The following is a 27,943-nucleotide window of genomic DNA, read 5'->3' as shown; positions in this document are numbered from 1 at the left end:
GTTTGATTCTATAAGCAAGTTTTATGACATCTTATAATTAATTATAAATTCAATGTAATTATACCACGGAAAAATAAGGCCACTAACCAACAGCACTACATTGTATCATTTAACTAAGTTTTGAGTGCTTTTATGTCACAGAGATGCATTCCAAAAAGTTTGTAAACCATTGCCATAGAGGAACAGTGCCTATAACACCAACATGTCACCAGCACCACCTAGTTAAGATTACATATGGGAATGGCTGAACCATTACATTACATACAGTTGTTGATATTTTAATATAAAATATTTGAATATGTAAATTCATCCCCACTACTTTTTTTGTATTAGTAAATTAACATACCATTAGATTAATAAATGTTGTTTAATGCATTGATCATTGTTAGTTAAGATTAGCTATAGTAATTCATTAACTAACAACAAATACAACATTATTGTCGAGTTACTCTCTTTTAATTTAATACCATTATTTTTCCTTAAGGACTTTTAGTTAATTCTATTTACACTTAATTATTGAGAGACACAATAAAAGAATAGTAATAAAGTATTGTAAGGGTTTATTATTTATTTATATTTAATAATATGTCAGCCACTGAGGGCCCAGCCGCAAAGTCTATTACAACTTTGCACTGCATATTCAGATTTGAGGAACATGGTCATTTATAATTTGTCTTTAATTGAAATCATTACAATAATGGTTAAAATACATAGTCTTCTTAACTTGTGGCTGTATAGTGTATTTGTCCTCTATGCATGTGAATGCTGTTTTGCACAATTTGCACATTTCCATAAGGTTACAATAAATTACACAGGTGGATAATATTAGAATCTAACATTTTTTATGTTTTCTGTAGATAAAGTGCTTAAAGTGTGAATAAATAAGTTATTATAAACACATTCTAATTTTGTCCCCCAAAAATAAAACATTTACTTTCAAATAAATTAAATTTGGAAAACAAGATCAACAGTAATGTTTACATAATTTGTTACTATTACTGTTATTATAATTATATTATTAATAATTATATACAATAATTAATTTACATAATATTACATAACACATAATTATCAAATAAATAAATCCTTCAGTAGTAAAAACATCACATTAATCACAGTTCTCTAGACATCCTGTATGCCCAGCAACACAGGACAGAATATCTTTTCAATGCAATACATTTTTTATATATTTAATTTTTTTAGAGGTTGTGAATATAGTAGCGAATGTTGTACGACCGCCGTCTATCCCAGCGTCTTCTCACTCCTGCACAGCAACCACAGAGCAAACACTAAGGATAAAGAAAATGTGAGAGTGAATGTTGTGTACTGGAATTTGAATCAACAACATCTAACAAGGCATAACCAATGCCTAATCGTTCAATATTTATTTCATTGTTAATAATACTTTACATACTATCATTATGAGACTTACACAAAGGAGAATCCAGCAAGGTATAAGCATGATGGCTATAGCACAGGGAACAATTATAGCCACAACCCATGCTGCACTAGTGCTGTTGTTTCGCCCAGTTGTGGCCACCACTGTGGGGTAAAAGGTGGTTGTAGCAGGTCCAGACGTGACGCTACCATTTATTTTGAGAATGAGTTCTTTAATAAAGGGGCTGGGTGATTTAATGTCATTGTCTGAGAAAACATACTCCACATCAGCCCGGATCACAGTGGAATTACCCCTGTAGAGGGAGAACATTTGTACAGTTAGAACCACATATACAAACAAAAACCTACACTAATATTTCAGATTTTTTATAGACCTGAACACGTGTAAAACATTGATGGTACTTTTATAATTTTTGGCAACTTTATAGAATTTTTTTGTGCTTGACTACAACATCGACACTCAAGTGATGCACAATTCTTATAAAATAAGGTTCTGCATCAAGACTTACGTGAAATTGGCTTGTTTGAACTGATAAGGAGTAGCTGTTGGGGAACTTAGGATTTGATTTAGCTGAAAATGAAGCAATAAATACAGATTTAGAATAATGTGCTTAAAGAACAATTTTTGTATTGGACATTAATATATTTTTATCAACAATGAAATAAAAAATCTCAATCCTACCAGTTTATTTATAGATTTCTGAATTAACTCGAGTGTTTGATTTTTCAGCACCGGGTTCTGAGCAATTGTCACATTGTTGATTATATATCCAAAATTGAGGGCAAAGACTTTTTCAGATATTCCTTAGGGAAAATTTAATAAAAATTAATTATTAGTTACCCAGTCACTAAATATAGAAATTTGAAACAATTTTCTTTTTTAGTAATAGAGGCTATTAAAGCCCATTACAGGTCCACATATGGTTCAATATTTAACAACTTTATTCATTTATTTATTATACTATTTGCATTTAAATGTTACAATTACAACAAATAAGAGGCTAAAACCTGACAGGAACAAGGAACAAAAGAAGAGAACTCACTCTGATAGGTGACATCCACAAAGCTTACAGGATCACTCAGTTGTGGGACATCTCGTTTGGTTCTGAGACGTGCATCTAATAGAGAGTAAGCTAACTGTAGAACAGTACTCTCATTTGGAGAACTCTTCACTGTGATAAACACCAGTCTAATGTAAATAATCACTTCTCCCAGCCTGCAAAAGATATTAAAAACAAATTTAAGTAAATAATTAGGTAAATCAATTGTCTCTTTAAATTGAAAATTTAAAGAAGAATCGATGGTCTTACGAAGTTGTGTTTGTCACCGGAGTGTTGGTTGTTGTTGTGCCTGCAACATACCATAATGATTAATGCAAGAATCATGCTTTCAATTGCAGCATATGATGATTGTGAAGCAAGATGCTTAAAAAACAATAGGCTTTACATTTAATTAAAAAAGTATTTGAATGAACAATTTAGACATACCAGGAGGTAAATGAAGATTATTGAGGAAACTGACGGGTTTTATGGTATCTTCAGCCTGGAAGTCATATTCCATACTGCCCTCAATCTTGTTTTGTGTGCTCCTGGAACAAAATCAGTGAATGATTTGTAAGTTTTGTGTTTTCTAATAACTGTTGTTAAATGGTTTTGTGTACACATGCTCAATTACTGTAAGACATGCAACGAAGACAAAGTATAAATAAATATAATGATATAATCAGTGGAAGTTAACACTTACGAGAAGTTGGAGGAATTGGGTTTAAAAATGGCCTTGCCAGGCTCATTCAGGAGAGTGTTCAGCTGCAGGGGAAAATCAAATTATTTATAAAACTTTGGGGAAGATTGGCATTAGACCTAAACTTTTTCACATGGAAAAGTGTGACTGCTTACCGCATTATTTGTAGTATCCTGCACTAGCTGGAATGTGTTGTTTCTGAGCTCAGGTTTTTCTGGCATGCTGATGTTACTCAGAACAAATGTCAAAAGAACTGCATAGGAGGTTTCTGAAGTTTCTGTATAGACAGACACATAGAGCCAGTTTTAATTGTGCGCAAGTATTTACAAAAAGTTACCACTTTAATATTGTGAAACCCTTTAAACTCAAAATAAAAATTCTTACTTGTATAACTGACATTAACCAGCTTCACTGGTTCACTGAGTTGTGACTCTCTGGAGTTTTGGAGATCACTGATAGCTTTGAGGACCAGATCCTGACTGGGCACTGGAGATGAGGAGTTGAACTGCAGTTTGCTTGTAACCACTGCTGACCCAAATCTAGAAAAAAATTCATTCCATTTCATAAAATTATCATTACATTTTATAGTTTTGGTATACAATAGGAACTCTTTGACTGTTTGAAAAGCTAGTAGAGAGTCAAAAATCAACACTTACACAAAATTTACAGGTGAGCTGCTTGTTTTTAGTGGTGATGCTGATGTAGTGGACGATCCTGCGATCATAAACAGATGAAACAGATTGATTAAAGGGGTTTTGATTGTGTGGTTTATTCACTGACTTAATATATTTAAGCTTTTTAAATGATAAAAAGATATACTGTATGAAATCTGACTTACCCTTGAGTGACTGGAGCTTTTGTATGAAGCTGACTGGTAGTATGGCATCTCCATCTCGGATGATATAATTCAAAGAGCCATTAATTTGGTTTGGTGTGCTCCTGAAAGAAAAGCAGAAAATACATTTGAAAAGAGCTTCAGTTCATGTGTACAAAAACATTTCCTAAAATATTTTATCGAACATGTTTTTAGATTTGTTGTTTTAAGATTCTGAAATGTTATAATCTCTTGCATGAGAATTAAACAGATTTGTCGTCATAGATCAGAGTAAATTAAAATCTTACAGGAAACTGGAGGAGTTGGGTTGCAGAGACGCCTTGCCAGGCTCATTCAGAAGAGTGTTCACCTGCAGGGAATAAAACCAAACCATTCGTCAAACTCTGAAGAAGACTTGCAGTGGACAAACACTCTTTTATTGGTTTAAATGTGAATGCTTACCGCTACATTAACAACGTCCTGGAGATGTGTAAAGGTGCTGTTTCTTTGTTTAATGTCCACTGGCATGCTGACGTTACTCACAGCAAATGTTAATTTGACCTTGTAGGAGTTTTCTGAGATTTCTGTAAAAAGGAATATACATTTTTATTTTCTCTTACCAAGTTTTTATATTTTCTCTCATACATTTGATGCTTTCATCTAACAAAAGTTTGAAAACTAATTTGATGACACTTACTCTCGTAGGTCACATTCAGCAGCTTGACTGATTCATTGAGTTGTGACTCTCTGGAGTTTCGGAGATCACCGATAGCTTTGAGGACCAGATCCTGACTGGGCACTGGAGATGAGGAGTTGAACTGCAATGTGCTTGTAACCACTGCTGAACCAGATCTGCAAAGGTAACCACTTTCATTACGTCCAGTTCAATGTTTAATAATACAGATTCAACTTTTTAACTTGTTTGTGAATTGATTAAAGTGAAAATCAAAACTTAGACAAACTTTACATACATCACAGGTGAGCTGCTTGTTGCCAGTGGTGATGCTGATGTAGTGGACGATCCTGCGATCATAAGCAGATGAAACAGATTGATTAAAGGGGTTTTGATTGTGTGGTTAATTCACTGATTCAATATATTTAAGCTTTTTAAATGATAAAAAGATAGATGAAATCTGACATACCCTGGAGTGACTGGAGCTTTCGTAGGAAGCTGACTGGTTGTATGGCATCTCCATCTCGGATGATATAATTCAAAGAGCCATTAATTTGGTTTGGTGTGCTCCTGAAAGAAGAGCAGAATATACATTTGTAAAGAGCTTGAGTTCATGTGTACAAAAACATTTCCTAAAATATTTGATCAAACATGTTTTTAGATATGTTGTTTTAAGATTCAAAAAATGTTATAATCTCTTGCAAGAGAATTTTACAGATTTGTCGTCATAGATCAGAGTAAATTTAAATCTTACAGGAAACTGGAGGAGTTGGGTTGCAGAGACGCTTTGCCAGGCTCATTCAGAAGAGTGTTCACCTGCAGGGAATAAAACCAAACCATTCATCAAACTCTGAAGAAGACTTGCAGTGGACAAACACTTTTTCATTGGGTTAAATGTGAATGCTCACCGCTACATTGACAACATCCTGGAGATGTGTAAAGGTGCTGTTTCTTTGTTTAATGTCCACTGGCATGCTGACGTTACTCACAGCAAATGTTAATTTGATCTCATAGGAGTTTTCAGAGATTTCTGTAAAAAGTAATATACATTTTTATTTTCTCTTACCAATTTTTTATATTTTCTCTCATACGTTTGATGCTTTCGTGTTACAAAAGATTGAAAACTTATTTGATGACACTTACTCTCGTAGGTCACATTCAGCAGCTTTACTGATTCATTGAGTTGTGACTCTCTGGAGTTTCGGAGATCACCGATAGCTTTGAGGACCAGATCCTGACTGGGCACTGGAGATGAGTTGAACTGCAGTTTGCTTGTAACCACTGCTGAACCAGATCTGCAAAGGTAACCACTTTCATTTAATGCAGTTCAATGTTTGAGAATACAGATTCAACTTTTTAACTGTTTGTAAATTCATAAGAGTAAAAGTCAAAACTTAGACAAACTTTACATACGTCACAGGTGAGCTGCTTGTTGTCAGTGGTGATGCTGATGTAGTGGACGATCCTGCGATCATAAGCAGATGAAACGGATTGATTAAAAGGGTTTCAATTGTGTGGTTTAGTCACTGTTTCAAGATATTTACGAATTTTAATAGTGAAAAGATTATAAAACTGACTTACCCTTCAGTGACTGGAGCTTTTGTAGAAAGCTGACTGGTTGTATGGCATCTCCATCTCGGATGATATAATTCAAAGAGCCATTAATTTGGTTTGGTGTGCTCCTGAAAGAACAACAAAACATTAAATAGGTAAGAAGCTTAAGTTCACGTGTATGAGAAACTTTTATCAGCATGTTTCAACATTTTAATGCATATTTTTACAAAGACATTTTTGCTAAATTGTCTTTAGACAGCAGTCAATTTAAATCTTACTGGAAACTGGAGGAGTTGGGTTGCAGAGACGCTTTCCCAGGCTCATTCAGAAGAGTGTTCACCTGCGGGCAATAAAACCAAACCATTCGTCAAACTCTGAAGAAGACTTGCAGTGGACAAACACTCTTTCATTGGGTTAAATTTGAATGCTTACCGCTACATTGACAACATCCTGGAGATGTGTTAAGGTGCTGTTTCTTTGTTTAATGTCCACTGGCATGCTGACGTTACTCACAGCAAATGTTAATTTGACCTCGTAGGAGTTTTCAGAGATTTCTGTTTAAAAAGGAAATACATTTATTATTTTCTCTCACCAAATTTTGAGTACTTTCTCATACATTTGATGCTTTCATGTTACAAAAGTTTGAAAACTAATTTGATGACACTTACTCTCGTAGGTCACATTCAGCAGCTTGACTGATTCATTGAGTTGTGACTCTCTGGAGTTTCGTAGATCACCGATAGCTTTGAGGACCAGATCCTGACTGGGCACTGGAGATGAGGAGTTGAACTGAAGTGTGCTTGTAACCACTGCTGAACCAGATCTGCAAAGGCAACCACTTTCATTAAGTCCAGTTCAATGTTTGAGAATACAAATTCAACTTTTTAAATGTTTGTAAATTCATAAGAGTGAAAATCAAAACTTAGACAAACTTTACATACGTCACAGGTGAGCTGCTTGTTGTCAGTGGTGATGCTGATGTAGTGGACGATCCTGCGATCATAAGCAGATGAAACAGATTGATTAAAGGGTTTTTTATCATGTGGTTTATTCACTGCTTCAAGATATTTAAGAATTCCAAATAGTAAAAAGCTTAAAGACTGACTTACCCTTGAGTGACTGGAGCTTTTGTAGGAAGCTGACTGGTTGTATGGCATCTCCATCTCGGATGATATAATTCAAAGAGCCATTAATTTGGTTTGGTGTGCTCCTGAAAGAAGAGCAGAAAAACATTTATAAAGAGCTTCAGTTCATGTGTACAAAACATATTTACTAAAATACTTTATGAAACATGTTTTTTAGATATGTTGTTTAAAAGCTTTTGAAATTTTATAATCTCTTGCATGAGTATTAAACAGATTTGTCGTCATAGATTAGAGTTTATTTAAATCTTACAGGAAACTGGAGGAGTTGGGTTGCAGAGACGCTTTCCCAGGCTCATTCAGAAGAGTGTTCACCTGCAGGGAATAAAACCAAACCATTCATCAAACTCTGAAGAAGACTTGCAGTGGACAATCACTCTTCCATTGGGTTAAATGTGAATGCTCACCGCAACATTGACAACATCCTGGAGATGTGTTAAGGTGCTGTTTCTTTGTTTAATGTCCACTGGCATGCTGACGTTACTCACAGCAAATGTTAATTTGACCTCATAAGAGTTTTCAGAGATTTCTGTTTAAAAAGGAAAATATATTTATTATTTTCTCTCACCAAATTTTGAGTTCTTTCTCATACGTTTGATGCTTTTGTGTTACAAAAGTTTGAAAACTAATTTGATGACACTTACTCTCGTAGGTCACATTCAGCAGCTTGACTGATTCATTGAGTTGTGACTCTCTGGAGTTTCGGAGATCACTGATAGCTTTGAGGACCAGATCCTGACTGGGCACTGGAGATGAGTTGAACTGCAGTTTGCTTGTAACCACTGCTGAACCAGATCTGCAAAGGTAACCACTTTCATTAATTCCAGTTCAAAGTTTGAGAATACAGATTCAACTTTTTTAACTGTTTGAGACTTCATAAGAGTGAAAATCAACACTTAGACAAACTTTACTGTACTTACGTCACAGGTGAGCTGCTTGTTGTCAGTGGTGATGCTGATGTAGTGGACGATCCTGCGATCATAAGCAGATGAAACGGATTGATTAAAAGGGTTTCAATTGTGTGGTTTAGTCACTGTTTCAAGATATTTAAGAATATTAAATAGTGAAAAGATTATAAAACTGACTTACCCTTGAGTGATTGGAGCTTTTGTAGGAAGCTGGCTGGTTGTATGGCATCTCCATCTCGGATGATATAATTCAAAGAGCCATTAATTTGGTTTGGTGTGCTCCTGAAAAAGAACAGAAAATTAAATGGGTAAGAAGCTAAAGTTCACGTGTATGAGAAAGTTTTATCAGTATGTTTCAACATTTTTTTATGAATATTTTTACAAAGACATTTTTGCTAAATTGTCTTTAGACAGCAGTCAATTTAAATCTTACTGGAAACTGGAGGAGTTGGGTTGCAGAGACGCTTTGCCAGGCTCATTCAGAAGAGTGTTCACCTGCAGGGATTAAAACCAAACCATTCATCAAACTCTGAAGAAGACTTGCAGTGGATAAACACTTTTTCATTGGGTTAAATGTGAATGCTTACCGCTACATTGACAACATCCTGGAGATGTGTAAAGGTGCTGTTTCTTTGTTTAATGTCCACTGGCATGCTGACGTTACTCACAGTAAATGTAAATTTGACCTCATAGGAGTTTTCAGAGATTTCTGTTTAAAAAGTAATATACATTTATTATTTTCTCTTACCAAATTTTTTATATTTTCTCATAGGTTTGATGCTTTTATGTTACAAAACCTTTAAATCTAATTTGATGTCACTTACTGTTGTAGGTCACATTCAGCAGCTTGACTGATTCATTGAGTTGTGACTCTCTGGAGTTTCGTAGATCACCGATAGCTTTGAGGACCAGATCCTGACTGGGCACTGGAGATGAGGAGTTGAACTGCAGTTTGCTTGTAACCACTGCTGAACCAAATCTGCAAAGGTAACCATTTTCATTTAATGCAGTTCAATGTTTGAGAATACAGATTCAACTTTTTAACTGTTTGTGAATTCATAAGAATGAAAATCAACACTTAGACAAACTTTACATACGTCACAGGTGAGCTGCTTGTTGTCAGTGGTGATGCTGATGTAGTGGACGATACTGCAATCATAAGCAGATGAAACAGATTGATTAAAAGTGTTTCAATTGTGTGGTTTAGTCACTGTTTCAAGATATTTAAGCATTTTAAATCATAAAAATATAATGAAATTTGACTTACCCTTGAGTGACTGGAGCTTTTGTAGGAAGCTGACTGGTTGTATGGCATCTCCATCTCGGATTATATAATTCAAAGACCCATTAATTTGGTTTGGTGTGCTCCTGAAAGAAGAGCAAAAATTTAATTGGTAAGACGCTAAAGTTCACATGTAGGAGAAACTTTTATCAGTATGTTTAAAAAAACAATTATGCATTTTGTTTAATTTCCGTCAATGTTTTGATATTTTTACAAAGACATTTTTGCTAAATTGTCTTTAGACAGCAGTCAATTTAAATCTTACTGGAAACTGGAGGAGTTGGGTTGCAGAGACGCTTTCCCAGGCTCATTCAGAAGAGTGTTCACCTGCAGGGAATAAAACCAAACCATTCATCAAACTCTGAAGAAGGCTTGCAGTGGACAAACACTCTTTCATTGGGTTAAATGTGAATGCTTACCGCAACATTGACAACATCCTGGAGATGTGTTAAGGTGCTGTTTCTTTGTTTAATGTCCACTGGCATGCTGACGTTACTCACAGCAAATGTTAATTTGACCTCATAGGAGGTTTCAGAGATTTCTGTTTTTAAAAGGAAAATACATTTATTATTTTCTCTCAGCAGGTTTTTTATATTTTCTCATAGGTTTGATCCTATCATGTTACAAAAGATTGAAAACTAATTTGATGACACTTACTCTCGTAGGTCACATTCAGCAGCTTGACTGATTCATTGAGTTGTGACTCTCTGGAGTTTCGGAGATCACTGATAGCTTTGAGGACCAGATCCTGACTGGGCACTGGAGATGAGGAGTTGAACTGCAGTTTGCTTGTAACCACTGCTGAACCAGATCTGCAAAGGTAACCACTTTCATTAAGTCCAGTTCAAAGTTTGAGAATACTGATTCAACTTTTTTAACTGTTTAAGACTTCATAAGAGTGAAAATCAACACTTAGACAAACTTTACATACGTCACAGGTGAGCTGCTTGTTGTCAGTGGTGATGCTGATGTAGTGGACGATCCTGCGATCATAAGAAGATGAAACGGATTGATTTAAAGGGTTTCAATTGTGTGGTTTGGTCACTGTTTCAAGATATTTAAGAATTTTAATAGTAAAAAGCTTAAAGACTGACTTACCCTTGAGTGACTGGAGCTTTTGTAGGAAGCTGACTGGTTGTATGGCATCTCCATCTCGGATGATATAATTCAAAGAGCCATTAATTTGGTTTGGTGTGCTCCTGAAAGAAGAGCAAAAAATTAAATAGGTAAGAAGCTAAAGTTCACGTGTATGAGAAAGTTTTATCAGCATGTTTCAACATTTTAATGCATATTTTTACAAAGACATTTTTGCTAAATTGTTTTTAGACAGCAGTCAATTTAAATCTTACTGGAAACTGGAGGAGTTGGGATGCAGAGACGCTTTGCCAGGCTCATTCAGAAGAGTGTTCACCTGCGGGCAATAAAACCAAACCATTCGTCAAACTCTGAAGAAGACTTGCAGTGGACAAACACTCTTTCATTGGGTTAAATGTGAATGCTTACCGCTACATTGACAACATCCTGGAGATGTGTAAAGGTGCTGTTTCTTTGTTTAATGTCCACTGGCATGCTGACGTTACTCACAGTAAATGTAAATTTGACCTCATAGGAGTTTTCAGAGATTTCTGTTTAAAAAGTAATATACATTTATTATTTTCTCTTACCAAATTTTTTATATTTTCTCATAGGTTTGATGCTTTTATGTTACAAAACCTTTAAATCTAATTTGATGTCACTTACTGTTGTAGGTCACATTCAGCAGCTTGACTGATTCATTGAGTTGTGACTCTCTGGAGTTTCGGAGATCACTGATAGCTTTGAGGACCAGATCCTGATTGGGCACTGGAGATGAGGAGTTGAACTGCAGTTTGCTTGTAACCACTGCTGAACCAAATCTGCAAAGGTAACCATTTTTATTTAATGCAGTTCAATGTTTGAGAATACAGATTCAACTTTTTAACTGTTTGTGAATTCATAAGAATGAAAATCAACACTTAGACAAACTTTACATACGTCACAGGTGAGCTGCTTGTTGTCAGTGGTGATGCTGATGTAGTGGACGATACTGCGATCGTAAGCAGATGAAACGGATTGATTAAAAGTGTTTCAATTGTGTGGTTTATTCACTGTTATAAGATATTTAAGCATTTTAAATGATAAAAAGATGATAAAATCTGACTTACCCTTGAGTGACTGCAGCTTTTGTAGGAAGCTGACTGGTTGTATGGCATCTCCATCTCGGATGATATAATTCAAAGAGCCATTAATTTGGTTTGGTGTGCTCCTGAAAGAAGAGCAAAAAATTAAATAGGTAAGAAGCTAAAGTTCACGTGTATGAGAAAGTTTTATCAGCATGTTTCAACATTTTAATGCATATTTTTACAAAGACATTTTTGCTAAATTGTTTTTAGACAGCAGTCAATTTAAATCTTACTGGAAACTGGAGGAGTTGGGTTGCAGAGACGCTTTCCCAGGCTCATTCAGAAGAGTGTTCACCTGCGGGGAATAAAACCAAACCATTCGTCAAAATCTGAAGAAGACTTGCAGTGCATAAACACTTTTTCATTGGGTTAAATGTGAATGCTTACCGCTACATTGACAACATCCTGGAGATGTGTAAAGGTGCTGTTTCTTTGTTTAATGTCCACTGGCATGCTGACGTTACTCACAGTAAATGTAAATTTGACCTCATAGGAGTTTTCAGAGATTTCTGTTTAAAAAGTAATATACATTTATTATTTTCTCTTACCAAATTTTTATATTTTCTCATAGGTTTGATGCTTTTATGTTACAAAACCTTTAAATCTAATTTGATGTCACTTACTGTTGTAGGTCACATTCAGCAGCTTGACTGATTCATTGAGTTGTGACTCTCTGGAGTTTCGTAGATCACCGATAGCTTTGAGGACCAGATCCTGACTGGGCACTGGAGATGAGGAGTTGAACTGCAGTTTGCTTGTAACCACTGCTGAACCAAATCTGCAAAGGTAACCATTTTCATTTAATGCAGTTCAATGTTTGAGAATACAGATTCAACTTTTTAACTGTTTGTGAATTCATAGGAATGAAAATCAACACTTAGACAAACTTTACATACGTCACAGGTGAGCTGCTTGTTGTCAGTGGTGATGCTGATGTAGTGGACGATACTGCAATCATAAGCAGATGAAACAGATTGATTAAAAGTGTTTCAATTGTGTGGTTTAGTCACTGTTTCAAGATATTTAAGCATTTTAAATCATAAAAATATAATGAAATTTGACTTACCCTTGAGTGACTGGAGCTTTTGTAGGAAGCTGACTGGTTGTATGGCATCTCCATCTCGGATTATATAATTCAAAGAGCCATTAATTTGGTTTGGTGTGCTCCTGAAAGAAGAGCAAAAATTTAATTGGTAAGACGCTAAAGTTCACATGTAGGAGAAACTTTTATCAGTATGTTTAAAAAAACAATTATGCATTTTGTTTAATTTCCGTCAATGTTTTGATATTTTTACAAAGACATTTTTGCTAAATTGTCTTTAGACAGCAGTGAATTTAAATCTTACAGGAAACTGGAGGAGTTGGGTTGCAGAGACGCTTTCCCAGGCTCATTCAGAAGAGTGTTCACCTGCAGGGAATAAAACCAAACCATTCATCAAACTCTGAAGAAGGCTTGCAGTGGACAAACACTCTTTCATTGGGTTAAATGTGAATGCTTACCGCAACATTGACAACATCCTGGAGATGTGTTAAGGTGCTGTTTCTTTGTTTAATGTCCACTGGCATGCTGACGTTACTCACAGCAAATGTTAATTTGACCTCATAGGAGGTTTCAGAGATTTCTGTTTTTAAAAGGAAAATACATTTATTATTTTCTCTCAGCAGGTTTTTTATATTTTCTCATAGGTTTGATCCTATCATGTTACAAAAGATTGAAAACTAATTTGATGACACTTACTCTCGTAGGTCACATTCAGCAGCTTGACTGATTCATTGAGTTGTGACTCTCTGGAGTTTCGGAGATCACTGATAGCTTTGAGGACCAGATCCTGACTGGGCACTGGAGATGAGGAGTTGAACTGCAGTTTGCTTGTTACCACTGCTGAACCAGATCTGCAAAGGTAACCATTTTCATTTAATGCAGTTCAATGTTTGAGAATACAGATTCAACTTTTTAACTGTTTGTGAATTCATAAGAATGAAAATCAACACTTAGACAAACTTTACATACGTCACAGGTGAGCTGCTTGTTGTCAGTGGTGATGCTGATGTAGTGGACGATACTGCAATCATAAGCAGGTGAAACAGATTGATTAAAAGTGTTTCAATTGTGTGGTTTATTCACTGTTTCAAGATATTTAAGCATTTTAAATCATAAAAATATAATGAAATTTGACTTACCCTTGAGTGACTGGAGCTTTTGTAGGAAGCTGACTGGTTGTATGGCATCTCCATCTCGGATGATATAATTCAAAGAGCCATTAATTTGGTTTGGTGTGCTCCTGAAAGAAGAGCAAAAATTTAATTGGTAAGACGCTAAAGTTCACATGTAGGAGAAACTTTTATCAGTATGTTTAAAAAAACAATTATGCATTTTGTTTAATTTCCGTCAATGTTTTGATATTTTTACAAAGACATTTTTGCTAAATTGTCTTTAGACAGCAGTGAATTTAAATCTTACAGGAAACTGGAGGAGTTGGGTTGCAGAGACGCTTTCCCAGGCTCATTCAGAAGAGTGTTCACCTGCAGGGAATAAAACCAAACCATTCATCAAACTCTGAAGAAGGCTTGCAGTGGACAAACACTCTTTTATTGGGTTAAATGTGAATGCTTACCGCAACATTGACAACATCCTGGAGATGTGTTAAGGTGCTGTTTCTTTGTTTAATGTCCACTGGCATGCTGACGTTACTCACAGCAAATGTTAATTTGACCTCATAGGAGGTTTCAGAGATTTCTGTTTTTAAAAGGAAAATACATTTATTATTTTCTCTCAGCAGGTTTTTTATATTTTCTCATAGGTTTGATCCTATCATGTTACAACAGATTGAAAACTAATTTGATGACACTTACTCTCGTAGGTCACATTCAGCAGCTTGACTGATTCATTGAGTTGTGACTCTCTGGAGTTTCGGAGATCACTGATAGCTTTGAGGACCAGATCCTGACTGGGCACTGGAGATGAGGAGTTGAACTGCAGTTTGCTTGTAACCACTGCTGAACCAGATCTGCAAAGGTAACCACTTTCATTACGTCCAGTTCAAAGTTTGAGAATACAAATTCAACTTTTTAAATGTTTGTAAATTCATAAGAGTGAAAATCAAAACTTAGACAAACTTTACATACGTCACAGGTGAGCTGCTTGTTGTCAGTGGTGATGCTGATGTAGTGGATGATCCTGCGATCATAAGCAGATGAAACAGATTGATTAAAGGGGTTTTTATCATGTGGTTTATTCACTGCTTCAAGATATTTAAGAATTCCAAATAGTAAAAAGCTTAAAGACTGACTTACCCTTGAGTGACTGGAGCTTTTGTAGGAAGCTGACTGGTTGTATGGCATCTCCATCTCGGATGATATAATTCAAAGAGCCATTAATTTGGTTTGGTGTGCTCCTGAAAGAAGAGCAAAAAATTAAATAGGTAAGAAGCTAAAGTTCACGTGTATGAGAAAGTTTTATCAGCAAGTTTCAACATTTTAATGCATATTTTTACAAAGACATTTTTGCTAAATAGTTTTTAGACAGCAGTCAATTTAAATCTTACTGGAAACTGGAGGAGTTGGGATGCAGAGACGCTTTGCCAGGCTCATTCAGAAGAGTGTTCACCTGCAGGGAATAAAACCAAACCATTCGTCAAACTCTGAAGAAGACTTGCAGTGGACAAACACTCTTTTATTGGTTTAAATGTGAATGCTTACCGCTACATTGACAACATCCTGGAGATGTGTAAAGGTGCTGTTTCTTTGTTTAATGTCCACTGGCATGCTGACGTTACTCACAGCAAATGTAAATTTGACCTCATAGGAGTTTTCAGAGATTTCTGTTTAAAAAGTAATATACATTTATTATTTTCTCTTACCAAATTTTTTATATTTTCTCATAAGTTTGATGCTTTTATGTTACAAAAGTTTGAAAACTAATTTGATGACACTTACTCTCGTAGGTCACATTCAGCAGCTTCACTGATTCATTGAGTTGTGACTCTCTGGAGTTTCGTAGATCACCGATAGCTTTGAGGACCAGATCCTGACTGGGCACTGGAGATGAGGAGTTGAACTGCAGTTTGCTTGTAACCACTGCTGAACCAAATCTGCAAAGGTAACCATTTTCATTTAATGCAGTTCAATGTTTGAGAATACAGATTCAACTTTTTAACTGTTTGTGAATTCATAAGAATGAAAATCAACACTTAGACAAACTTTACATACGTCACAGGTGAGCTGCTTGTTGTCAGTGGTGATGCTGATGTAGTGGACGATACTGCGATCGTAAGCAGATGAAACGGATTGATTAAAAGTGTTTCAATTGTGTGGTTTATTTACTGTTATAAGATATTTAAGCATTTTAAATGATAAAAAGATGATAAAATCTGACTTACCCTTGAGTGACTGGAGCTTTTGTAGGAAGCTGACTGGTTGTATGGCATCTCCATCTCGGGTGATATAATTCAAAGAGCCATTAATTTGGTTTGGTGTGCTCCTGATAGAAGAGCAAAAATTTAATTGGTAAGACGCTAAAGTTCACATGTAGGAGAAACTTTTATCAGTATGTTTAAAAAAAACAATTATGCATTTTGTTTAATTTCCGTCAATGTTTTGATATTTTTACAAAGACATTTTTGCTAAATTGTCTTTAGACAGCAGTCAATTTAAATCTTACTGGAAACTGGAGGAGTTGGGTTGCAGAGACGCTTTGCCAGGCTCATTCAGAAGAGTGTTCACCTGCAGGGAATAAAACCAAACCATTCATCAAACTCTGAAGAAGACTTGCAGTGGACAAACACTTTTTCATTGGGTTAAATGTGAATGCTTACCGCTACATTGACAACATCCTGGAGATGTGTTAAGGTGCTGTTTCTTTGTTTAATGTCCACTGGCATGCTGACGTTACTCACAGCAAATGTTAATTTGACCTCATAGGAGGTTTCAGAGATTTCTAAAAAAAAATACATTTATTATTTTCTCTTAGTAGATTTTGATTACTTTCTCATAGGTTCGATCCATTCATGTTACACATCCTTTAAAACTAATTTGATGACACTTACTCTCATAGGTCACATTCAGCAGCTTCACTGATTCATTGAGTTTTGACTCTCTGGAGTTTCGGAGATCACTGATAGCTTTGAGGACCAGATCCTGACTGGGCACTGGAGATGAGGAGTTGAACTGCAGTGTGCTTGTAACCACTGCTGAACCAGATCTGCAAAGGTAACCACTTTTATTTAATGCAGTTCAATGTTTGAGAATACAGACTTAACTTTCTAACTTTTTGTGAATTCATTCAAGTGAAAATCAACACTTACACAAACTTAACAGGTGAGCTGCTTGTTGCCAGTGGTGATGCTGATGTTGTGGACGATCCTGCGATCATAAGCAGATGAAACAGATTAATTAAAGGAGTTTTGATCATGTGGTTTATTCACTGATTCAATATATTTTAAGTATTTTAAATGGTAAAAAGATGATGTCTGACTTACCCTTGAGTGACTGGAGCTTTTGTAGAAAGCTGACTGGTTGTATGGCATCTCCATCTCGAATGATATAATTCAAAGAGCCATTAATTTGGTTTGGTGTGCTCCTGAAAGAAGAGCAGAAAATACATTTATAAAGAGCTTGAGTTCATGTGTACAAAACATATTTACTAAAATACTTTAGCAAACAATATTTTTAGATATTTTGTTTAAGCCTTCTGACATTTTTTAAATCTCTTGCATGAAAATTAAAAAGATCAGAGTTAATTGAAATCTTACAGGAAACTGGAGGAGTTGGGTTGCAGAGACGCTTTGCCAGGCTCATTCAGAAGAGTGTTCACCTGCAGGAAATAAAACCAAACCATTCATCAAACTCTGAAGAAAGCTTGCATTGGACAAACACTCTTTCATTGGGTTAAATGTGAATGCTTACCGCAACATTGACAACATCCTGGAGATGTGTTAAGGTGCTGTTTCTTTGTTTAATGTCCACTGGCATGCTGAAGTTACTCACAGCAAATGTTAATTTGACCTCATAGGAGTTTTCAGAGATTTCTGTTTAAAAAGTAATATACATTTATTATTTTCTCTTACCAATTTTTTAATATTTTCTCATAGGTTTGATGCTTTTATGTTACAAAACCTTTCAATCTAATTTGATGTCACTTACTGTTGTAGGTCAAATTCAGCAGCTTTACTGATTCATTGAGTTGTGACTCTCTGGAGTTTCGGAGATCACCGATAGCTTTGAGGACCAGATCCTGACTGGGCACTGGAGATGAGTTGAACTGCAATGTGCTTGTAACCACTGCTGAACCAGATCTGCAAAGGTAACCACTTTCATTTAATGCAGTTCAATGTTTGAGAGTACTGATTCAACTTTCTAACTTTTTGTGAATTCATTCAAGTGAAAATCAACACGTACACAAACTTAACAGGTGAGCTGCTTGTTGTCAGTGGTGATGCTGATGTAGTGGACGATACTGCAATCATAAGCAGATGAAACAGATTAATTAAAGGAGTTTTGATCATGTGGTTTATTCACAGCTTTAAGATATTTAAACATTTTAAATTATAAAAACATGATGAAATCTGACTTACCCTTGAGTGACTGGAGCTTTTGTAGAAAGCTGACTGGTTGTATGGCATCTCCGTCTCCGATCATATAATTCAAAGAGCCATTAATTTTGTTTGGTGTGCTCCTGGAAACAGATCAGAAAATACATTTATTAAGAGTTTCAGTTCTTTTGTAGAAGTAACATTTATCAAAATATTTAGCAGACATTTTTTCAGACATAATTTCTTTAAGATTCTGAAATGTTAAATCTCTTGCATGAGATTTAAACAGATTTGTGAACATGGATAAGAGTTAATTTAAATCTTACAGGAAACTGTAGGAGTTGGGTTGCAGAGACGCTTTGCCAGGCTCATTCAGAAGAGTGTTCACCTGCGGGCAATAAAACCAAACCATTCATCAAACTCTGAAGTCTTGCAGTGGACAAACACTCTTTCATTGGGTTAAATGTGAATGCTTACCGCTACATTGACAACATCCTCGAGATGTGTAAAGGTGCTGTTTCTTTGTTTAATGTCCACTGGCATGCTGACGTTACTCACGGCAAATGTTAATTTGATCTCATAGGAGGTTTCAGAGATTTCTGTTTCAAAAGGAAAATACATTTATTATTTTTTCTCAGCAGATTTTTCTTTTTCTTCATTATTTTCCATACTTTAGATGCTTTCATTTTACAAATGTTTTGAAAACTAATTTGATGACACTTACTCTCGTAAGTCACATTCAGCAGCTTGACTGATTCATTGAGTTTTGACTCTCTGGAGTTTCGGAGATCACCGATAGCTTTGAGGACCAGATCCTGACTGGGCACTGGAGATGAGTTGAACTGCAGTGTGCTTGTAACCACTGCTGAACCAGATCTGCAATGGTAACCGCTTTCATTTAATGCAGTTCAATGTTGGGGAATACAGATTTAACTTTCTATCAGTTTGTGAATTCAGAAGAGTGAAAATCAACACTTAGACAAACTTTACTGTACTTACGTCACAGGTGAGCTGCTTGTTGTCAGTGGTGATGCTGATGTAGTGGACGATCCTGCAATCATAAGCAGTTGAAACAGATTGATTTAAAGGGGTTTCGATCAGGTAATTTATTCACTGATTCAATATATTTTAAGCATTTTAAATGATAAAAAGATGATAAAATCTGACTTACCCTTGAGTGACTGGAGCTTTTGTAGGAAGCTGACTGGTTGTATGGCATCTCCATCTTGGATGATATAATTCAAAGCGCCATTAATTTGATTTGGAGTGATCCTGAAAGAAAATTTGAAAATAGATTTTTAAGAATTTCATGCTTATGGTAAACTTAGATCAACATGTTACAACGTTTTTAATGTAAGTTGTTAAATTTTCTGAAATATTATGATCTTACTGGAAACTGGAGGAGTTTGGTTGCAGAGATGCTTTGCCAGGCTCATTCAGAAGAGTGTTCACCTGCAGGGAATAAAATCAAACCATAAAATTCTGATGAAGACTAGCATTCCACTCATATTCTTTTGTCGGTTTATGTGAATGCTTACCGCAACATTGACAACATCCTGGAGATTTTTTAAGGTGCTGTTTGTTTGTTCCTTGTCCACCGGAATGCTGATGTTACTCACAGCAAATGTTAATTTGACCTCATAGGAGGTTTCTGAGATTTCTGTTTGCAAAGGAAATTTGTTTATATATATTTTTTCAGCATGTTTTATATTTTCATATATTTGGTACTTTATTTTGTCAAAATTATATTATACTACTTACTCCCATATGTGACGTTTAACAGCTTCACTGAATCGTTGAGTTGTGACTCTCTGGAGTTTTGGAGGTCACTGATAGCATTGAGGACCAGATTCTGACTGGGCACTGGAGACAAGGAGTTGAACTGCAGTGTGCTTGTAACCACTGCTATCTCACATTTGCATGTTGGCATATTTGGATGTGATGTTTCATTTGATGTTTGAGGGATAATGACTGGTTCTTGTAATGTTTTTGTTGTTAGATATGTATATGTAGCTCCTGATGAAGTAAACACTGTCCCTTTAGGTGTACTTTTGGGTATTGTTCCTAGCGTTGAGGTTAAAACTGGAGATGTTTTGGAGAATGATGTTGTTTTGTGCATTGTTGGTGATTTGTTTGTGGTAGAAGGTGTAGGGTTGGTTACTGCAGTTGAAGTGTTTCTGGTGGTTGGAGATGCAGAAGAGGTTCGATGTGCAGTCTGTGTAGCTGAAGACAGAACAGGGGTTACAGATGTTGTTGCTGTAGCAGTTTTGATTGTTGGCATGGAAGAATGCATTGTCTTGAATGCTGCAGATGTAGTTGGTGCCATTGGTTTTGTGGTTGGAGATGCAAAAGAGGTTTGATGTGTAGTCTGTGTGGGTAAATGTAGAACTGGGGTTGCAGATGTTGTTGCTGTGGCAGTTTTGGTTGTTGAGATGGAAGGATGCATTGTGGTAGGGGATTTAGTTGTTGTCTTGGTTTGATCATTTTGATGTGATGTTCCATTTGATGTTTGAGGAATAATGATTGGTTCTTGTAATGGTGTGGTTGTTGGAGATGCATGTGTAGTTCCCAATGAACTAAGCATTTCTGAACCTGTAACTTTATGTGTACTTTTGGGTACAGTTCGAGGAGGTAGATGTGAGGTCAGAACTGGAGTTTTGTTGGAGAATGGTGTCTTTTTGGGCATTGCAGTGGTTGTGTAAGTAGTTAAAGGTGAAGTCTTGATTGCTGCAGATATAGTGGTTGCAATTGGCTTTGTGGTTGGAGATGCAGAAGAGGTTTGATGTGTAGTCTTTGTGGGTAAATGTAGAGGTGGGGTTACAGTTGTTGCTGTAGCAGTTTTGGTTGTTGAGATGGAAGGATGCATTGTGGTTGGGGATTTAGTTGATGTCTTTGTTTGATCATTTTGATGTGATGTTCCATTTGATGTTTGAGGAATAATGATTGGTTCTTTTACTGGTGTGGTTGTTGGATTTGCATGTGTAGTTCCTAATGAAGTAAGCATTTCTGTACCTGTAACTTTAGGTGTACTTTTGGATACAGTTCCAGGAGGTAGATGTGAGGTTAGAACTGGAGTTTTGTTGGAGAAATGTGTTGTTTTGGGCATTGCAGTGGTTGTGTAAGGAGTTAGAGGTGAAGTCTTGATTGCTGCAGATATAGTGGTTGCAATTGGCTTTGTGGTTGGAGATGCAGAAGAGGTTTGATGTGTAGTCTGTGTGGGTAAATGTAGAACTGGGATTGCAGATGTTGTTGCTGTGGCAGTTTTGGTTGTTGAGATGGAAGGATGCATTGTGGTTGGGGATTTAGTTGATGTCTTTGTTTGATCATTTTGATGTGAGGTTCCATTTGATGTTTGAGGAATAATGATTGTTTCTTTTACTGGTGTGGTTGTTGGATTTGCATGTGTAGTTCCTAATGAAGTAAGCATTTCTGTACCTGTAACTTTAGGTGTACTTTTGGATACAGTTCCAGGAGGTAGATGTGAGGTTAGAACTGGAGTTTTGTTGGAGAAATGTGTTGTTTTGGGCATTGCAGTGGTTGTGTAAGGAGTTAGAGGTGAAGTCTTGATTGCTGCAGATATAGTGGTTGCAATTGGCTTTGTGGTTGGAGATGCAGAAGAGGTTTGATGTGTAGTCTGTGTGGGTAAATGTAGAACTGGGATTGCAGATGTTGTTGCTGTGGCAGTTTTGGTTGTTGAGATGGAAGGATGCATTGTGGTTGGGGATTTAGTTGATGTCTTTGTTTGATCATTTTGATGTGAGGTTCCATTTGATGTTTGAGGAATAATGATGGGTTCTTTTACTGGTGTGGTTGTTGGATTTGCATGTGTAGTTCCTAATGAAGTAAGCATTTCTGTACCTGTAACTTTAGGTGTACTTTTGGATACAGTTCCAGGAGGTAGATGTGAGGTTAGAACTGGAGTTTTGTTGGAGAAATGTGTTGTTTTGGGCATTGCAGTGGTTGTGTAAGGAGTTAGAGGTGAAATCTTGATTGTTGCAGATATAGTGGTTGCAATTGGCTTTGTGGTTGGAGATGCAGAAGAGGTTTGATGTGTAGTCTGTGTAGTCTGTGTGGGTAAATGTAGAACTGGGGTTGCAGATGTTGTTGCTGTGGCAGTTTTGGTTGTTAAGATGGAAGGATGCATTGTGGTTGGGGATTTAGTTGATGTCTTTGTTTGATCATTTTGATGTGATGTTCCATTTGATGTTTGAGGAATAATGATTGGTTCTTTTACTGGTGTGGTTGTTGGATTTGCATGTGTAGTTCCTAATGAAGTAAGCATTTCTGTACCTGTAACTTTAGGTGTACTTTTGGATACAGTTTCAGGAGGTAGATGTGAGGTTAGAACTGGAGTTTTGTTGGAGAAATGTGTCGTTTTGGGCATTGCAGTGGTTGTGTAAGGAGTTAGAGGTGAAGTCTTGATTGCTGCAGATATAGTGGTTGCAATTGACTTTGTGGTTGGAGATGCAGAAGAGGTTTGATGTGTAGTCTTTGTGGTTAAAAGTAAAACTGGGGTTACAGTTGTTTTTGCTGGAGCAGTTTTAGTTGTTGACATGGAATGATGCATTGTGGTTGGGGATTTAGTTGATGTCTTTGTTTGATCATTTTGATGTGATGTTCCATTTGATGTTTGAGGAATAATGATTGGTTCTTTTAATGGTGTGGTTGTTGGATTTGCATGTGTAGTTCCTGATGAAGTAAGCATTTCTGAGTGTGCATTTGTGGTTTCTGAAGATTTAAGTGTGGTTGTCACAGGTGATGTAGGTACTGATGATTTTTGCACAGTGTTGGAGTTCATTGTTATCCCTGTAGAAGCCTTTGGTCTTGTAGTTGTAGATTTCTTATGTTGAGGTGTGACCGGTGGGTTTGGCTTCATGCCTTTATGTGATGTTGGATGGCTAGTTGAGGTTTCAGGGGTGACAGTCACTGTTGTAGAATCTTTAGTGGTTATTTTTGCAGATGGAATTGAGCTTGGAGTAGTAGTCAGAGGTGTAGTTGTTGCTGAAGATGTGGTCATGTGTGTTGGTGTCACAGATGTCACTGTCGAATAGCCATTGGTTACTTTAGGAGTTGAAGCAGTAGTAATTGCTGAGTGTGTATTTGTAGTTTCTGAGGATTTTAGTGTGGTTGTTGGGGTCACATTTGATGTAGATACTGATGATTTTTGCACAGTGTTGGAGTTCATTGTTATCCCTGTAGAAGCCTTTGGTCTTTTAGTTGTAGATTTCTTATGTTGAGGTGTGACCGGTGGGTTTGGCTTCATGGCTTTATGTGAGGTTGGATGGCTAGTTGAGGTTTCAAGGGTGACACTCACTGTTGTAGAATCTTTAGTGGTTATTTTTGCAGATGGAATTGAGCTTGGAGTAGTAGTCAGAGGTGTAGTTGTTGCTGAAGATGTGGGCATGTGTGTTGGTGTCACAGATGTCACTGTCGAATAGCCATTGGTTACTTTAGGAGTTGAAGCAGTAGTAATTGCTGAGTGTGTATTTGTGGTTTCTGAGGATTTTAGTGTGGTTGTTGGGGTCACATTTGATGTAGATACTGATGATTTTTGCACAGTGTTGGAGTTCATTGTTATCCCTGTAGAAGCCTCTGGTCTTTTAGTTGTAGATTTCTTATGTTGAGGTGTGACCGGTGGCTTTGGCTTCATGCCTTTATGTGAGGTTGGATGGCTAGTTGAGGTTTCAAGGGTGACAGTCACTGTTGTAGAATCTTTAGTGGTTATTTTTGCAGATGGAATTGAGCTTGGAGTAGTAGTCAGAGGTGTAGTTGTTGCTGAAGATGTGGGCATGTGTGTTGGTGTCGCAGATGTCACTGTCGAATAGCCATTGGTTACTTTAGGAGTTGAAGCAGTAGTAATTGCTGAGTGTGTATTTGTGGTTTCTGAGGATTTTAGTGTGGTTGTTGGGGTCACATTTGATGTAGATACTGATGATTTTTGCACAGTGTTGGAGTTCATTGTTATCCCTGTAGAAGCCTCTGGTCTTTTAGTTGTAGATTTCTTATGTTGAGGTGTGACCGGTGGGTTTGGCTTCATGCCTTTATGTGAGGTTGGATGGCTAGTTGAGGTTTCAAGGGTGACAGTCACTGTTGTAGAACCTTTAGTGGTTATTTTTGCAGATTGAATTGAGCTTGGAGTAGTAGTCAGAGGTGTAGATGTAGCTGCTGATGATGTGGGCATGTGTGTTGGTGTCATAAATGTCACTGTCGAATAGCTTTTGGTTACTTTAGGAGATGAAGCAGTAGTAATTGCTGATTTCAGTGTGGTTGTTGGGGTCACAGCTGATGCAGATACTGATGATTTTTGTACAGTGTTGGATTTCATTGTTATCTCAGTTGAAGCTTCTGGTCTTGTAGTTGTAGATTTTGGAGATGTAGGTGCTACTGATGGGTTTGGACTTGTGTCTTTATGTGAGGTTGGAAGGCCAGTTGAGGTTTCGGGGGTGACAGTCATTGTTGTAGAATGATGAGTCACTTTTGATTTAGGTTCATGTTGTGATGTAGAGTTTGTGATTTGCACTATTGGTGGTGTTGTGGTGGTGGTGGTCATAGTATTGACTAAAATATCTTTAGCTTTACCTGAGGTTGGATCAGACGCTTTGGTAATGGAAACTTTTTTTGTTTCATATTGTGTTGTGATTGGAGCACTAGCTGCTGTTTGAGGTGATACTACTGGACTTGCTAAGGAAGGATCTGTGATTGCTGATTTCATAGTAGTTATGGAATGTTTAGCTGTGGTTTGGGGATATGCTGGTTTAATTGTTTGGTTTTGAACCTGCAATGTGGTTGGTTCAGTAGGTTTATTAACCGTTTCCGAACTAGAATTTGGACATTGTCTTGAGTGTCCACCATTGGGTCTAGAATGTGAGTTTGAATTTGGACAGTTGGGCCTAGGTCTAGAATGTGCATATGAGCCTCCAAAAATAATCCCCCATAAGCATACTGTCAACAACAAAAAAAAGTTTGATTCAGTTAAAATTCAAATAAAATACTGCATATTATGTATTGTATATTTATTGTTTGATTAGGACCTCATTCTTTGTGGATCACTGAAATAAACTGTATTGTTGACAGTTTTACACAGTCCAGAATTGTTTTGTTTTTTATTCTTATTTTTAAGAGTCGTTTTAATAACAGTAAAACTATCAGCTCAGACATGCGAAGAATCATGTTTAATTATTATTCAAAGGTTTGAAGAACCATTTATTTCATATTTATATTCTAAAAAATATTTTTCACCACAAAGTTTTTGAATGTTAAGTGTTCTTTTTTATGGCATTGTAAAGCACTTTTTACAATATTACAATCATATCAGCATGTCCAACTGAGATCAATTTAAAGTCAGTTTTGAATTATATTAGGGAATATACAGAGAATAGGGCCCTTTTTTCAAATTTACTTAACATCTAAATCCAAGCATAGAGTTTGTAGAGTATACTTACTTGTGAAGAGCAACGCTGCCCTTCTGCCATCAGATTTTGAAATGAAGCTCCTCCTAAAATTAAAGATCATAATAAATTATTTAGTTAGATTATTTACGGATGGTTACTGATTTTCTTTCACCCTAAAAATGAGATTTACATAACCTATGCTGTTTGTCCTGTAGTCTACCAAAATGTATAACATTTATATACAGCTATATCCTTTGTTATGAATAGCACATTGCTTATAATTTTATGGCATTGCACAACTACATCTATTCTGATTTTGCCAGGTGGTTGATGTCCTAAGGGCAACATTATGTTGAACATGGGATAAAATTTCAATCAACCAATCAGATAAATTCACAGTTTGTTTTAAGTTTGAGCTTAAAACCAAGATTAGCTGCTTATAGACCATTGCTTTTCACTTATAATTTCCCTCTGAATTAAGGGTTCAGTTAAGGTAAAGCTTGGGCTTTGGGGTGGGTTTAGGTTTTATTTACAAAAATTTGTTCTTGGTCAACACAATATTTTGCCCTGAGGACATCTTCCCTTGGCCAAATCAGGTCGAGTGCACAACTACCCTATGTTATCCTGAAAAAAAACCCCATAGAAATCAGCAGAATAAACAAAACCCTTTTTGTTTTTAGTTTTTGTGTTACCAGCAAGCCACGTCTGAGCGTTTATGGCTTTACCTGTCCTGCAGAGGGCGCACACAAACATGTAAGTACAACACAACTACACAAAGCCCGTCAGTGGCTATTACAATCTGCACTCTTAGAAAGGATGTGTTAGTTTTTAACACATTTGTGTTATTGTGTGTTGATTTTGTGTTAAAGTTACTTCAAATGTATTAATAATAACACAGTGATTTGCACTTAATTAACACTGATTGTGTTGTATTTAACACATCCATTCTAATAGTGGGTTTTGCTAAGGAAATTATTTTGTACCTCTTTTTCAAACATGACTTTCTAGTGCGCATAAAAATTACTAATAATATGATAAGATATCATAGATACTAGCAAGCCTCAAAGAAATTTTATTTAAATCTTTAATATCAGGATGAATGTGTATGCCTTTGGAATAAGAACAAAAGAACTTATGCATATTAATAAGGCAAACGAAAACAGCAAGCTCAACAACATGTGTAAAAAACTGCCAAAATGCAAATCACAAATGCAAAATCAAAATACACGTCAAGTAACGGATGTGCATTTTTTGACTTTTAGTGATGGCAATGAAAATCTCTATTGAGATGAGACAGTATAACTGTTATAATCTTTTAGCTCAATGGTGTAGTTACAACATTAACCAGCAGAGGGATATGGACAAACTCAAACACACAACATATTCTAATTCAACATCATTCAACGGCCAAAGCTGAAAACATAACCGAAAATCACATAACCATTACTGACTTCGAGTTAACGGAAGTGATACTGAGATGTTCGCAGAAGAGTACTGAGATGTGCCAGGTTAAACAGACATAGAAAAATTTGATGAGTACTGACTAGAGCAGACACAGAGAAGAAATTAACAATACATTTTTGTGAACTTTGCTTATTTGTCTGTTAATAATAATAAAAACCCTGTAAGCAACATCAACTTTCCTTCTGACTGTCAGTAATATGCATACACTTTTCCAGCTGTTATAGCACTGATTTATGAGGACTGCATCTCATCAGGTGTAGTTATGAAATATTGTCTAAAGCTAAAAAAGCAATGTTTAACTTGATTAGCATTCATATAAATGTAAATTATATTTATATAAATATTTTGTTATAAGTATTATTATAATTATATTGTAATATCAATATTTATGTATAATTAAGTTTTCTTGATTAGGTTTGATTGATTGTCTAATGTGACTTTAAAAATAAAATGTATTTATGTAGTCTCTACATGACTAATTGAATCTTGGTAACACTAAACTGACTTTCATTTGGTGCCCAAACACTATTAAAATAATAATATTTTACAAAATTGCTTCACACCTTTTTTCTTTTTTTACAATTTCTGATAATACTGTCTAGACATTTTATTATTTGTTTATAAAGAACAAGATTCATTTTAAGATTTATCAGAAATTGAAAAACAAACAGACTATTCTGACTATATATACTGACATAACGGGCTGTGATAAACTAAGAAAATGCTTTAAATAATTTAAATAGTGATCATTCACCTACCTTCTTGCGCCGTTCAAAGTCATAACCATGTATGCCAAAAGTATCGCAATATTCTCTCGTGATTTGTCTCTTTAGATTCAAAGTAACT

The 27,943-nt window shown here is 36.0% G+C and overlaps 1 protein-coding gene across 2 annotated transcripts; it reads right to left on the bottom strand.

Moving 5' to 3' along the window:
• Positions 1 to 543: 543 nt before the first annotated feature.
• On the bottom strand, positions 544 to 27,943 carry LOC135746689 (uncharacterized). Of its 2 annotated transcripts, XM_073814224.1 has the most exons (47): positions 27,856 to 27,943; positions 25,685 to 25,737; positions 20,004 to 25,184; positions 19,781 to 19,902; positions 19,633 to 19,694; positions 19,414 to 19,514; positions 19,242 to 19,293; positions 18,967 to 19,118; positions 18,720 to 18,841; positions 18,569 to 18,630; positions 18,285 to 18,385; positions 18,109 to 18,166; positions 17,854 to 18,005; positions 17,617 to 17,738; positions 17,463 to 17,524; positions 17,190 to 17,290; positions 17,016 to 17,073; positions 7,966 to 8,117; positions 7,729 to 7,850; positions 7,575 to 7,636; positions 7,289 to 7,389; positions 7,121 to 7,172; positions 6,848 to 7,002; positions 6,612 to 6,733; positions 6,458 to 6,519; positions 6,207 to 6,307; positions 6,039 to 6,090; positions 5,769 to 5,920; positions 5,534 to 5,655; positions 5,380 to 5,441; positions 5,095 to 5,195; positions 4,924 to 4,975; positions 4,650 to 4,804; positions 4,415 to 4,536; positions 4,261 to 4,322; positions 3,977 to 4,077; positions 3,795 to 3,852; positions 3,523 to 3,677; positions 3,294 to 3,415; positions 3,142 to 3,203; positions 2,886 to 2,986; positions 2,709 to 2,748; positions 2,442 to 2,614; positions 2,081 to 2,202; positions 1,908 to 1,969; positions 1,433 to 1,691; positions 544 to 1,289 (listed from the first exon to the last, which is right to left on the bottom strand). In XM_073814224.1, the coding sequence occupies exons 1-47, from the start codon at positions 27,882 to 27,884 to the stop codon at positions 1,200 to 1,202; spliced, it is 9,744 nt and encodes a 3,247-aa protein (XP_073670325.1). In that variant the 5' UTR covers positions 27,885 to 27,943; the 3' UTR covers positions 544 to 1,199. The 2 variants fall into 2 exon arrangements, with proteins under 2 accessions (XP_073670325.1, XP_073670326.1); XM_073814225.1 differs by lacking the exons at positions 5,534 to 5,655; positions 5,769 to 5,920; positions 6,039 to 6,090; ... (5 more) ...; positions 7,289 to 7,389; positions 7,575 to 7,636.

The sequence above is a fragment of the Paramisgurnus dabryanus genome, chromosome 4 (genome assembly GCF_030506205.2).
Source record: "Paramisgurnus dabryanus chromosome 4, PD_genome_1.1, whole genome shotgun sequence".
NCBI lineage: Eukaryota > Metazoa > Chordata > Actinopteri > Cypriniformes > Cobitidae > Paramisgurnus > Paramisgurnus dabryanus.
The sequence above is the reverse complement of the archived record's forward strand: the minus strand, read 5'-3'. Positions and strand labels throughout refer to the sequence as shown.